The sequence below is a fragment of the Marmota marmota genome, unplaced genomic scaffold (genome assembly GCF_001458135.2).
Source record: "Marmota marmota marmota unplaced genomic scaffold, marMar, whole genome shotgun sequence".
In the NCBI taxonomy this organism is placed as follows: domain Eukaryota; kingdom Metazoa; phylum Chordata; class Mammalia; order Rodentia; family Sciuridae; genus Marmota; species Marmota marmota.
The window spans coordinates 29,491,337-29,505,272 of record NW_026000174.1 but is presented as its reverse complement, the minus strand read 5'-3'; the positions used below and the strand labels follow the sequence as shown (position 1 = coordinate 29,505,272).

The following is a 13,936-nucleotide window of genomic DNA, read 5'->3' as shown; positions in this document are numbered from 1 at the left end:
AAACTTGAGATCTTGGAGAATAGTATTTAGGCTGTAGCAACAGCAAGAGAAAAAGCTCTAAAAGAAACATGTTACCTTGCAGGATTAGAAAGGAGTGTGGCTGGAGTGTTTGGAATTGGGTGGAGAGTGGTAAGACATAAAAAGACATTTAAAAAAAATCTGATTTACAACATTAAAAGATCATTCACTGCTAGGTTGAGTATGGATTGTGTTTAAAGCAGGGAAGAACACTAGTAAAAGCACAGTAAGAACAGTATTTAGTTGCCAGATCAGAAATGAAGGCTGCTAGGGTATAGGGTTCTAGTGGAAATGAAGGGAAGAGAATGGATTCATGATATATTTTTTGTGATGTGCTGAGATGATTATCTTACAGAAAGGAGAGGAAAAAATGTGTATGTATTTTTGGAGTAAGTACTGAAAGGAAAGAGTATAGAGTGGTAGCTAGAGGTAGGGACTGAGAATTAGAGCCAAGTTTGAGATACCTATCTATTTAGTCTAAAAATGTAAATGTGGTGAATTATAGGAATACATCTTTGCTAGGGAAAAAAAATTACCCAAAGAAATTATCCAGTTTGAAGTCCCTAATGTTTTGGAGGGAAAAATATATATATATTCAGCAAATAGGGATAGGTTGAAATAGCGAGGGTGGACGTTTTTAGTACCTAGAGATTTTTTTTTTTTTTTTTTTTTTTTTTTGTTACGAATCTAACCCAGGGGGCTCTTTACCACTGAGCTACATCCCCAGCCCTTTTATTTTTGGAAAGAGTCTAAGTTGCTAAATTGCTGAAGTTGGCCTTGAACTTGTCTCAGCCTCCTGAGTCTCTGGGATTCCAAGAGCGCATCACTGGGCCCAGAATCACGTAGAGTATTTTTAAACCTCTCACTAATCACTTTAAACTTGTCGACAGGAATTTGTTTTTAACTAATCTTCCTCATTTCCAGGATCATGGTTTGGGTTTTGTTGTTTTGAACAAAGCTACTTCATTGGCCCACTTTTTAAACGCATTGTGTACAAGCATTGGTTCAGTCTTAGAACTTCTTAAGTGTGTGGAAGATCTAAACTTCCTTAGAGCTGCTTTTCCCAAGAAGTTCAAGGGCCTCATTTTCATATTCATCTTCCCGGATCTGGCAATCTTTTCATTCCTGCCCCGCCAAGCTGTCACTCACTTGGATAAGCGGCTCAGCAAGGCTTTGCCTAACCCGCTTCTCCGCCAGCCACGCTCCCTGCAGGCTGTCGTAAGGAAAAGAGCGCTGCTGAGGACCTTCGTCCTTCGAATATTCGGTTTGGTCCTTTACTGTCAGTGGTCTCTCCCGAGACTAGATCAGCATCTAAAGAAGTGGAAGCACTTGACAGGGCGGCGGCTGCCAACCATTCCAGTCCAGCATTCATAACACAGTATTGTTATGTGAATAACAATTCACAGTATTGTGCTCTTGAATGAAAAGATGGGGCAGCCTTTAAAGGAATGAAGAGGGACGATGCAAAGGAGCGCTGGTGAAGGAATGAACCTTCTGTTATGGCTGAGCCCTGCAGCTCTATCTAAGCTCTCCCCACTCCTGCCCAGTATTTGAACGTGTACGAGTTGGGCGCTGGCAGCACCGAACTTCGATTTACTCAATTTCCCACTCTGCCTGCAAAACAGCCCATACTCCGACGGTCTCTGGGCTGCGTCTTGCTGTCTCAAACGCGGACGCAGACGCACGCCGAAATGCATTTTGGGATATGTAGTCACGCCGTCGCCGGTGGCTGTGAAGCGTAGACACGCTCTCTCCCTGAGAGGAAGTGGGGACGTATGAGGTCACTTCCTGCGTGCGGGGTGGTTTCCTGCGGCGTTTCCACCCTCACTCTCTTTTTGGTCCTTAACTGCCGCCATCATGGGTCGCATGCATGCTCCCGGGTGAGCGCGTGGCTTGGAGTCGGATTGCGGAATTGGGTCGCAGGGATAAGGGAGAGGAGAGAGGGTGGGCTGCAGTTTGAGGGGATGATGTTCTGGGGTGCTGTAGCACAGGCCGCCACCTAACCCCGTCTGCTTCTCTCCACAGGAAGGGCCTGTCCCAGTCGGCTCTGCCCTATCGCCGTAGCGTCCCCACCGTAAGTAGCACTGGGGACTGGGGAGAAGGTGGGGATTAGAGTGGAATTCGTTCCTCGAGGGAGGCGACTCCGGGGTGTGGAGACGTGTGCACAAGTCTTGAGGGTGGAGGGGGCCATCGTGCTTCGGCGCCATCCATCCTTTCTCATCCTAAGGCCATTTTTTGTTGCATAAATAGTGGCTGAAGTTGACATCTGACGACGTGAAGGAGCAGATTTACAAACTGGCTAAGAAGGGTCTGACTCCCTCACAGATCGGTGAGTGTGTTCGTGTCTAATGCATACTCTATGGCCTTTTTTGACTTGCAGAAAAAGGTTCCTGCACAAATATGCCTCATACGTGCCCTCAAAATAATTTAGCCGCTTTTCTGGCTTTACTTTTTGTTGAGTTTTCAAGTTAAAATCTTATGGCAGTAATTTGAAGTAAATGTTAATAGTTTTTTCTATTTTACTCTTGCAGAAGCTGAGGTATGGTGTAGCTAAAAAACTCTCTCCAAGTTTTATAACTATAAAGAGAGAAATTGTAACTGGCTACACAGTGTGTTTGACACACTTCATTGCAAGTGCCAAATATTTTCCTGCTATATGTTGGGTTCTAGAAAATTAAAAAGGCAAAATATCTTACTTTATAGAGCTTATAATCTAGTGGAAGTATGACATACTAAAAGAACATTTAATAAACTATTAGGTGATCATAAGTAACAAGATTTTAAAGAAATGATGTTTGTAAAAACAAATGGATTTATATGTGTGTTCAGCTGTATTCCAGCAAACTATGATGATGGTCTTTCAACATTTTGCAGTTTCCACCAGAAAGGTTTCCCTTAGTGTTAGGCAAACCTTCTTTGGATGTCTGCATGATCTTTGCTTGCTTTCTCATATTGGTTTCTGTGATTTATCAAAGTAGACCCCATCTTAGAGATAGGAAGGTGACTTGCCTTCTGAACCTAATCCTAATGTGCATTTGGCATTTGGTGTTTGTTGAAAGTTACATCATGTGATTCTCTTTTTAGGTGTGATACTGAGAGACTCACATGGTGTTGCACAAGTACGTTTTGTGACTGGCAATAAGATCTTGAGAATCCTGAAGTCCAAAGGACTTGCCCCTGATCTTCCTGAGGATCTCTATCATTTAATTAAGAAAGCAGTTGCTGTTCGAAAGCATCTTGAGAGGAATAGAAAGGTAAGAGGGTAGATAAAATCTGTTACTAAGTAGACTTGCTTATACAAACTTACTTTAGTGAGTATGCATCTGATTTGAATTATTTAAGGTGACTTAGGACACAAAGTTAGGCAGGATTACAGTTACTTTTAAGTAAAAATCTACCAGAGATTTTTTTCCCCCTCCCTCAAAAATATTGGTGGACTTTTTTTTTAATGTTTATTTTGGTATTGGTGCTTAACCGCTGAGCCAAGTCCTCAGTCCTTTTTATTATTTTGATAGGGTCTTGCCAAGTTTCTGGGGTTTGCTTTGAATTTAGAATTCCCCTGCCTCAGCCTCCCAGATTGCTGGGATTACAGGCATGCACCACCACACCTGGCCCAGCTGTGAAAGTGCATGGCAGCTCTACATTCCCTTGTGAAATTAATTATTTGCACTAATTTTTTTTTTAATTGTATTGAATTTTATTTTTAGGATAAGGATGCCAAATTCCGCCTGATTCTGATAGAGAGCCGAATTCACCGATTGGCTCGGTATTATAAGACCAAGCGGGTCCTTCCCCCAAATTGGAAATAGTAAGTATCTATCCTTCGTTAACTGGAATCAGCCTGATAATAAAGATTCTAGCTCTTAGAGCTGGGGATATAATATAGCTCATTTGGTAGATATTTATAAAGACAAATAGAGGGCCATAGTTTACAGGCTTCTTGCTTTGGACCATGAGTGAGTTCTTTGTCCCCCCTTGTTTTGAGATAGGAATAATAATTCCATTTCACACTTCTCCCAGGTTTTTAATGTAGTTTTGATTTTTGCATGAATTGCTCACTATGATGATTGCTATCCAACATTCGCAGTTTCCACCAGAAAGGTTTTTCCTCGTGTTGGCCATTCCTTCCTTGGATGTCTGAGTGAGCAATGTTATTCATTATGCTTGAGCACAATGAGCTTATTTTGAAACTCAGTTTGGTGCATTTATTTGGGTTTATTTTGGCTGTTTTGAAATAGTCTCATTAGCAGTGAGAGTCTGTGAATGGATACTGAGGACCAATATTAATCCTAATTTTCTCTTCCCTTTTTTCCTTTTCAGTGAGTCATCCACAGCCTCTGCCCTAGTGGCATAAATTTATGTATGTATTCAAACAATAAAAGCATTGTTTAACTAAAAGTATGTTTTGTATTTCTTTCTCTGAAGAAAAAGAAAATCCAGAAACTAGTATGTTTCAGTGATTATTATGTGTTGATCTTCTTGTTGTTGTTGTTGACTTTATTATAGGAACGTTTGTTAGCTTAGTATTATGATTCCACAGGAGCAGAGTGATGGCATCCACGTATCTCATTCTTTCACTGGCTCCTTAAACTAATTGAGCAGCTTGTAACCTGATGGTTGATGCTGTATATGTACAGGAGAACTAAAAGAGACCAGGAAGTAAGGACTGTTTGTTTTTATTGATTATCAATTTTTTTTAACCACTGAGCTATATTCTTAGCCCTTTTTATTATGAAATGGGGTCCTGCTAAGTTACCCAGCCTGACCTCCAACATGTAATTATGTGTCAGCCTTCTCAGTAGCTGGGTTACAGGCATGTGCTATAGTACTTGGGTCAGAGTATTTAGTTTACCTAATCCTTAATAATGTACATAGATGTTAAAAGAGGCAAGTATCAGTTGGGCACAGTGGCATATACTACTGTCATGTATAACTAAAAAGTACAAATAAGAAAAAGAAAAAATAAGAAGGGCTAGGAATGTAGCTCAATGGTAGAGTGCCTTTGGGTTCGATCCTTAGTACTAGGTGGGGCTGGGGAGAGGTACATCTCAGAAACTCGAGATTATGAGACAGAATGACAAATGGCATGTTTGGATGTTATTAAAAATTCAGAAAAAGCAAAAGGTAGTTATAGACTGAATCAGTATTGCATTTGTATGTACCACCTTTTTTTCTAAGTTTACCACTTAAATAATTATATTTAATAGTTTTGTTTTTTAACAGCAGCAGTTGAAATTTATCACTTGAATAATAGAAAATTAAATAAAAAGTTTAACAAGTTTAGATTTCAACCTTTAAGAAATTCTTTTAGTTAGGTCTGTCACTGCAACAAATTTAAGGATGCTGAACATGAAGAAAGTGACCCATCCAAGTATTTAGGAACTACAGGTGCATTTGTTGCTAGTAGCCTTTTACTTCAGCATTACTCTAATCACTAATAAAAATTGTTCAGATCAGTAGGTGAAACCCCATGTTTTCAAGAAACCAATGTCATAACTTAGCATTGAGAGCCTGGATAGTGCTAGCTGCAGGTACAGATCTCCAAGTCTTGTGGGTTCTCATGTAGTGTTGACATATCCATCATTTTGTGTCTAGGTATGAGAACTATTTCACTTTCCCTAAGGGGTTCACAAAGAAGACAAACAGGTTTGGAAAGCATCCATCAGTGTACTGCCTTTTTGGTAGCATTAGGTGTACATTTTTAATTCCAAGTGTTTGTGTTCATGTCTTTAAATTGGTTAACTGTCATAAGCTAAGAAATAAACTTATCATAATAAAAAAACATCTCATGGAGCTCCAGTGGCACAATCAGCACACATCTCTTAAGAATAATGAGCAAGTAAAACATTTTTCACATCCTAAATGGACACATTTGATAAGCTTAAGACCATAAACCAAAAACTAGCCAGGAGGAGCACTTTGTTTGAAAGCAAGTATTTGCATATTTATAATTCTGGCCAATAAGAACAAATGCTGGAAGTATTAAAAATGACTACATGATATAGGGTTTCTAATGCTTTTTAAATAAAATGAATAATACACTAGATGTAAAGCAATGCAGGGGAAAGGAAGTAAATGCATTCCTTTTAATTATAGTCAGGGGAACAGTCAAACTTGATTTTCAGAAAGAGCCCTGCCAAAGTTGTGTTTGGTTTGGGAACTGAAATCTCAATATATTGTGAGGATTACATTGGATACTTATGTAGTGGTAATGGTAGTTAATATATTTTGAACCAGTCTAGTGACCATCCATCCGGATAATCTACTTGGAAACACTGTATACAGCCTTGCTCATGGGCAGTACACTACCTGTATCCTGTAGTCTGTTGGTTTCTTTCTTTTTTAAATTGTTTCCTGGTTATGGATACTTCATAGTTTAGTGAAGATGCTATGTCCTGTAATTTGTCTTGTAGTTGTGTCAAGATAAATTTGGAGAAATGAGATTTGAGGTGTATATACATTTTATGTATTTGAATATATATTTTACAAAACTGCTTTTTGAAAACCCAGGGTCTCTGGCATGTAAGCACTCTGCCACTGAGCTACACCCCCGTCCATATGTACATTTCTTTGATTTGTTTATTTTTTATGAGTTGCCTGGTGGTTGGATTTTTTTTTTTTTTTTCAATTTCCTTTTTGGACCATTCCTATCAACCCTTTCTCATGTCTTATCAAAGTTTGGTTTCATTTATATTGTCCCTAATGATACTTTTTTCCCTAGTGATTTTTTTTTTTTTTTTTAATATACCAGGGGTTGAACCCCATGGGGCTTAACAACTGACCCACATCCCGAGCCCTTTTTATATTTTATTTAGAGGCAGGGCCTTGCTGGGTTGCTGAGGCTGGCTTTTAGCTCATGATCCTCTTCCTCAGCCTCCCAAGCTGCTGGGATTACAGATGTGGGCCACCAGTAATTTTTTTTTTTAATATTATGTTTTATATTATATACAAACTTGTTGACAAATAAGTATATATAAACATACTAGTATATGCGGTGTATAATGTACTTCAATACATGAATACATTGTTGAGTGACAGAATCACACTAATTAACATGTCATTTCTTTGTGGTGAGAATATTTCAATTCCACTCTCGGTAGTTTTGAGATACAATATTAACTGTAGTCATCTTGCTGTGTAGTAGCTAATCAGAATTTACTCCTGGCACTTTGTTCCCTTTAACCAATATCTCCCTTTTCCCAGCACACCTGTCTCTGGTAACCACTATTCTACTCTACTTTTATTCATATTTTTAGATTATGCCTAATGGGAATCCCTCCTTATCCTCAGAAGATACATTCCTAACCCACTTTGAGGATGCCTGAAACCCTGGATAATTCTGAACCTTTTATATGTTATGTTTTATTCCTATACATATATGCCTATGATAAAACTTTATTATTTGGCACAGTAGGAGATGAATTATAATGAATAATAAAATAGGATAATTATAACAACATGCTGGAATAAAGTGTTAATGCAATGACCTAAACATAGTACTTGTATAATATGAAGGAAGGTGAGTGACTAGGCATTGTGACCTAACTTTAGATTACTTTGTGTTACTTGATCACAAGCACTGAGAGGCAGGCAGTAGGATCACAAGTTTGAGGGTAAGTTCAGTAATTTAGTGAGATCCTGTCTCAAAAAGTAAAAGTGGTAGAATGCCCTGGATTCAATCCCCAGCCCTGTAAAAGAAGAAAAACTATTTTTAAAGCATTTCCATGTGCCTTTTTTTTTTTTTTTTTGGTGCTAAGGATTGAACCCGGGCCTTGTGAATGCAAAGCAAGTGGCAAGCACTATACCTACCAGCTGAGCTATATTCCCAGCCCCATCTACCCATCTGTTTTGAAAAATAATCTTTAAAGGATGGATACCTGTCAGTGGCCCAGTCTGATCTCAAAATTCATGAGCAGAGCTGGGTGTGGTAGTGCATACCTGTAATCCCAAGGACCTGGGAGCCTAAGGCAGGAGGATCCCAAATTCAAAGGTGGCCTACACAAGTTAGCTAGACCCTGTTCTCACAAGGGCTAGGGGTATGATTCAGTGGTAAAGTTCTATTGGGTTCAATCCACACACACCAAAACCTCTTGGACTCTCTGCAGCCTTCCAACTAGCTGGAACTACAGATATGCCACCACACCCAGCTTATTATTTCGTTCTTGTGATACTGGGAATTGAACCCATAGTCACATGTGCTAGGCAAGTACCTTACGTTTGAGCTAAGTTCCCAGCCCTTTTTTAAATTTTATTTTGAGACAGGATCTTGCTAAATTGCTCAAGTAATCTTCCTACCTCCTGAGTAGCTGGGATTTACAGACATGTGCCACCACATCCAATTTGTGGTTTATTACTACTATTATTGATACTGGGGATTGAACTCAGGGGTACTCCTCAACCACTGAGGCATAGCCCCTGCCCCCTTTTGTATTTTATTTATTTATTTTGGGGAAAAGGGATATTAGGGATTGAACTTGGGGACACTCAACTACTGAGCCATATCCCCATTTCTATTTTGTATTTTATTTAGAAAGGATCTCACTGAGTTGCTTAACGCCTCACTGTTGCTGAGGCTGGCTTTGAACTTGTGATCTCCTGCCTCAGCCTCCTGAGCTGCTGGGATTACAGGTGTGTGCACTGTGCCCTGCTTATGGTTTATTTTTTAATATAGATTATATGTGCTTTAAAAGTTGTATCATTTTGCTAGGCATGGTGGTGCACGCATGTAATCCTAACGACTCCAGAGACTGAGACAGAAACAGAAGGATTGCAAGTTCAAAGCCAGCCTCAGTAATTTAGCAAGGCCCTGTCTCACATATAAAAAATGGGTTGGGGATGTGGCTCAGTAGTTAAGCACCCCTGGGTTCAATCCCTGGTACCCCCCCCCACCCCCCAAAAAATATATATATATAATTTTATAGAACTTAATAAAAACAGTCTCTTTGCCCGACATGATGGAGCACACTTGTAATCCCAGCAGCTCAGAAGGCTGAGGCAGGAGGATCATGGATTTAAAGCCAGCCTCAGCAATTTAGTGAGGCCCTAAGTAACTTAGCAAGACTGTCTCAAAAAAATAAAAAGAAAAGTGGTTCATTTGTAAGTTAATATACTAAAATATTAATTGTTAAATATAAATTAATCTTGACTTCTTATGTTCTATAAGAATATATATTTGGGTCTGTGAATGAATGTGTTTCTAAATTGTTAGTATATGAAAAAATGGTTTAAGATTTGTTACTGTATCTTCACTAAAAGCAAGGCTATTCAGTTAAAATTATAATTAACAGAAGTAATTGTGCAAAAATACGAAAAATTTAAACTGTGTCTTGATTGGGAAAAATCTGTTAAAAGCAACTATTTCATCTTATTGAAAAAAAGAAGAAATTGGCAAAATGTTCAGAAATTTCATAAGTATTATTTCAAAATGAACTAAAAAAAAAGTCAACTAAGAGAAAGGTATAAGTTATAGGTATGGGGATATATTTTGGTAAAGAACATTTTTTTAAAAGGGAATATTTTTGAAATAAAATAATTTTTTGTCCTAAAGCCCAAGATGGAAAAAAAAGAGATGGCAAAACTAAGGATGTAAACAAATTGTAGAGTATCCAAGCTACAGAAGGTTTGTGGAAACTAAATCATAGGAGATTTATGTGTATGATTAGTTTGGCTACAATTAAGTTATTTAGGGTTTTCTAAGGTCAATATTTACTGTATTGATATAAAATCAAATTTAATCTCTTTAAAATGTCTTTCTTGAAATATTTATCTGTTCTTATTAAGATAATTTCTTAGATCTGTTATGTTTTATTACTTAGGGGAATTAAATCTTAAGAAATTACAGCTTGGAGCTGGGGTTGTGGCTCTGTGGTAGAGTGCTCACCTAGCATGCACAAGGCACCAGGTTTGATCCTCAGCACCACATAAATGTAAAATAAAGATCTTGTGTCCACCTAAAGCTTAAGAATAAATATTAAAAAAAAAAAAAAGAAATTACAGCTTAAGTACCTGTTTGTTTTAAATTCTTGATTGCTTTATAACTCTGGTTAAATAACACTTTAGATTATTATAATACTTGATACCTTAAATATACATAGAGATATAAGTACATCTAGTGCTAAATAGATTTGAGATTTGTCTAAATGTTTTTATTTTTAGTTTTTGGTCACAGAGATTGAACCCAGGGTGCTTCACCACTGAGCCACATCCCCAGCACTTTTATTTTGTTTTTATTTTGAGACAGGGCTTTGCTAAGTTGCTTAAGGCCTCAGCCTTCCAAGCCGCTGGGATTACAGTCATGTGCCTGGAAGAGCTTTGTCTAAACGTTATACAGAAGTTTACAAAATTAAAGAGATGTAGGTTTAGAACAGGCAAGGTCACTAACGAATGTTCTTTTCTATACAATATACAAAACTCTTTTTAAAAAATTTGCATGAAGGTCTGGGGATTTGAGTACTTTCCTTGTATACACAAGGCCTTGGGTTCATCCCCAGTACCACAAAAACAAAACAAAATTAAAATGATAAAATTCACAAAATATAAAATCCTCACCCCATCCTACCTGCTTTTTTCTTTCTTTTTTGGTACTGGGCATTGAACCCAGGGGCTCTTAACCACTGAGCCATATCCCCAGCTCCGTCCCCCCCCCCTTTTTTTTTTAAATTGTAGATAGACAACAATATCTTTATTTTTATGTGGTGTCAAGATTCGAACCCAATGCCTCACATGTGCCAAGCAAGCACTCTACCACTGAGCCATAACCCCAGTCCCCCCAGCCCTTTTGACATTTTATTTTGAGACAGGGTCTTGCTGAGTTGCCTAGAGCCTTTCTAAGTTGCCGAGGCTGGTCTCAAATTTGCAATCCTCCTTCCTCAGCCTCCTCAATTGCTGGGATTACAGGCATGGGCCACCACACCCAGAAAAATTCCCCATTTTAACTTAAACAGTTCAGTAGCACTTGGTACATCCATGATATTGTGTAACCACTGCTTCTATATAGTCCCAAACCATTTTCATCACTCCAAAACAAAATCCTATATTTACTAAGTCATTCCCATTTTCTCCCAGTGGCCCCTAGTAACTACAAATCTGTTTTCTGATTTTATGAATTTACCCATTTTGGATATTTCATATACATAGAATCATATAATATGTGATTTGTGTGTGTGTCTGAGTTCTTTCACTTAGCATGTTTTTCAGAATTCTTCATGTAGCATGTATTAGTACTTCACATTCATTTTTTTTTTTTTTTTGGTCCTGGGAATTGAATTCAGAGGTGATTAACCTCTGAGCCACATTCCCAGCCCTTTTAAAAATTTTTATTTAGAGACAGGGCCTCACTGAGTTGCTCAGGGCCTTGCTAAGTTGCTGAGGCAGGCTTTGAACTCAAAATCCTCCTGCATCAGCCTCTGAGTCACTGAGATACAAGCTTGTGCCACCACACTCGGCTCTTCATTCTAATTTTTTATTTTTATTTTTTGTTTTTAGTTGTAGATGTACATAATATCTTTGTTTTATTTTTATTTATTTTTATGTGGTGCCAAGGATCGAACCCAGTGCCTTACACATGCCAGGCAAGTGCTCTACTAATGAGTTACAACTCCAGCTCCTCTTCATTTCCATTTTTTAAATTTTTTTTTATAATTTTATTTTATTTATTTATACGTGGTGCTGAGGATCAAACCCAAGGCCTCGCACGTGTGAGGCAAGTGCTCTACCACTGAGCCGCAACCCCAGCCCCTTCACTCTATTTTTTAAAAAATATTTTTAGGGGCTCGGGATGTGGCTCAAGTGGTAGTGCGCTCGCCTGGCATGCGTGAGGCACTGGGTTCAATCCTCAGCACCACATAAAAAATTAAAGATATTAAAAAATATATTTTTAGTTGTAGATTGACATAATGCCTTTATTTTATTTATTTATTTATTTTTATGTGGTATATACCACAAATTGTTTATGTATTCATTAGCTGATGAATATTTGGGGGTTTTCTTGTTGTTTTTTGTCTTTTTTTTTTTTACCTTTTGTGTATTATGAATAGTGCTGCTATGAACATTTGCATGCATAGACTTGCTTGTGTATCTATTTTGAATTCTTTGAAATATATATATCTAGAAATAGAATAGTTCTAACACTTTATACTCTGATTTATTTTTCTTTCTCTCTCTCTTTTTTTTTTTTTTCCAATGCTGGGGAACAAACCCAGGGCCTCATACATGCTAGGCATTTATTCTCCAAATGAGTTACTTTCCCAGCCCTACTAAGATATCTTGGTTTTGTTTTCTCATATTCCTTTCCCTGGCATCCTCATAATCATGTAATAATTTGTGGTCAAATCAATATTTTATGTTGGCATTTATATGGCTTTATATGTGATTTGTTAATCCTATATTTACATTTTTGTAAATACATATCTACATAAAATGTTAGTAATTATCTTTTTTCCATCTGCTTAGTGATTTGTGTTCCTATTTATAATTCATTCCCAAACTGTGAGCCATAGTTTCAATCTCAGTGTGTTCAAACAATTTTGCTATTTTGCTTTTTTTCTTGGTGATATCCCTCCCAGGACCCTTCATCCTCTAGCTCCAATTTAGACAAGCTGCTCTTGAGACCTGGAATTCTGGTATCTTCCACCATCAAAGTGGGGCTTCTTTCTGCCTCCAGGGTCAAATTCTCTCTTTCCTCATCATGTTTTCCTTTCTTGTTTTTTTTTTTTTTTTCTTCCTTTTTTCTTCAGAAGTTACCTAAGAAAGGGCCCAATCTTTGGAACTTGTTTACTCTCTCTTTTTTTTTTTTTTGAATTTTTTAATATTTATTTTTTAATTATCGGCAGACACAACATCTTTGTTTGTATGTGGTGCTGAGGATCGAACCCGGGCCGCACACATGCCAGGCTAGCACGCTACTGCTTGAGCCACATCCCCAGCCCTGTTTACTCTCTTTATATCAACTCAAAGTTAACTTCATCTGGTCTATGGTTTCAAATACTATCTTTAAGATTACTCAAATTCACACCTACTGGGCAGACAGACTTTCCCTGATCTCCATACTTAGATGTGCATCTGTCTATTTCACATCCACAGTTGCATAAACACTTGAACTTCCTATGCTCTAAACTCAACTTTGTATGCTTGATTTTTGCTGCCTAGATAGCTCCATCTCAGTGAATGGCAACTTAATTCATCCTCAGGCATAAAACCTTAGTCTTTCTTGCCCCCCACCCCCACATATCCCTCCCTCCCTCTCCCTCAAGTTGATTCTCAAGTCCTCTTTTTTTTTTAAATTTAATACAGTAATTTATTTTTTATTTATTTTTATTCTAATTTGTTATATATTACAGTAGAATGCATTACAATTCATATTACACATATAGAGCACAATTTTTCATATCTCTGGTTGTATATAAGGTATATTCATACCATACATGTCTTCATACATGTACTTAGGGTAATGATATCCATCTCATTCCACTATCATTTTTACCCTCATGCCCCCTCCCACCCCTTTGTCATCCAATCCTCCCATGCCCCCTTCCCAAGCCCACTATTAATCAGCCTACTTATATCAGAGAAAACATTTGGCACTTGGTTTTTTGGGATTGGCTAACTTCACTTAGTATTATATTTTCCAGCTCCATCCATTTACTTGCAAATGCCATGATTTTATTCTCTTTTATTGCTGAGTAATATTCCATTGTGTATATATACCACATTTTCTTTATCCATTCATCTACTGAAGGGCATCTTGGTTGTTCTCTCACCATGCACAAAACTCAACTCAAAGTGGATCAGAGATCTAGGAATTAAACCAGAGACACTGCACCTATGAAGAAAAAGTAGGCCCAAATCTTTATCATGTTGGATTAGGCCCCAACTTCCTTAATAAAACTCCTATAGCAAAAAATTAAAATCAAGAATCAAT

The 13,936-nt window shown here is 37.8% G+C and overlaps 1 protein-coding gene and 1 non-coding gene across 2 annotated transcripts; both read left to right on the top strand.

The window, feature by feature from the left end:
* The first annotated feature begins 1,791 nt into the window (after positions 1–1,791).
* Rps13 (ribosomal protein S13) lies at positions 1,792–4,416 on the top strand. The gene is made up of 6 exons (XM_015477669.2): positions 1,792–1,898; positions 2,044–2,092; positions 2,269–2,347; positions 3,103–3,272; positions 3,726–3,826; positions 4,339–4,416. Exons 1-6 carry the CDS (start codon positions 1,876–1,878, stop codon positions 4,370–4,372), a joined length of 456 nt encoding a protein of 151 aa, XP_015333155.1. The 5' UTR covers positions 1,792–1,875; the 3' UTR covers positions 4,373–4,416.
* LOC125612199 lies at positions 4,074–4,163 on the top strand. Its single transcript, XR_007342536.1, has one exon. It is a non-coding gene; the product is annotated as a small nucleolar RNA SNORD14 (small nucleolar RNA).
* Positions 4,417–13,936: the final 9,520 nt, after the last annotated feature.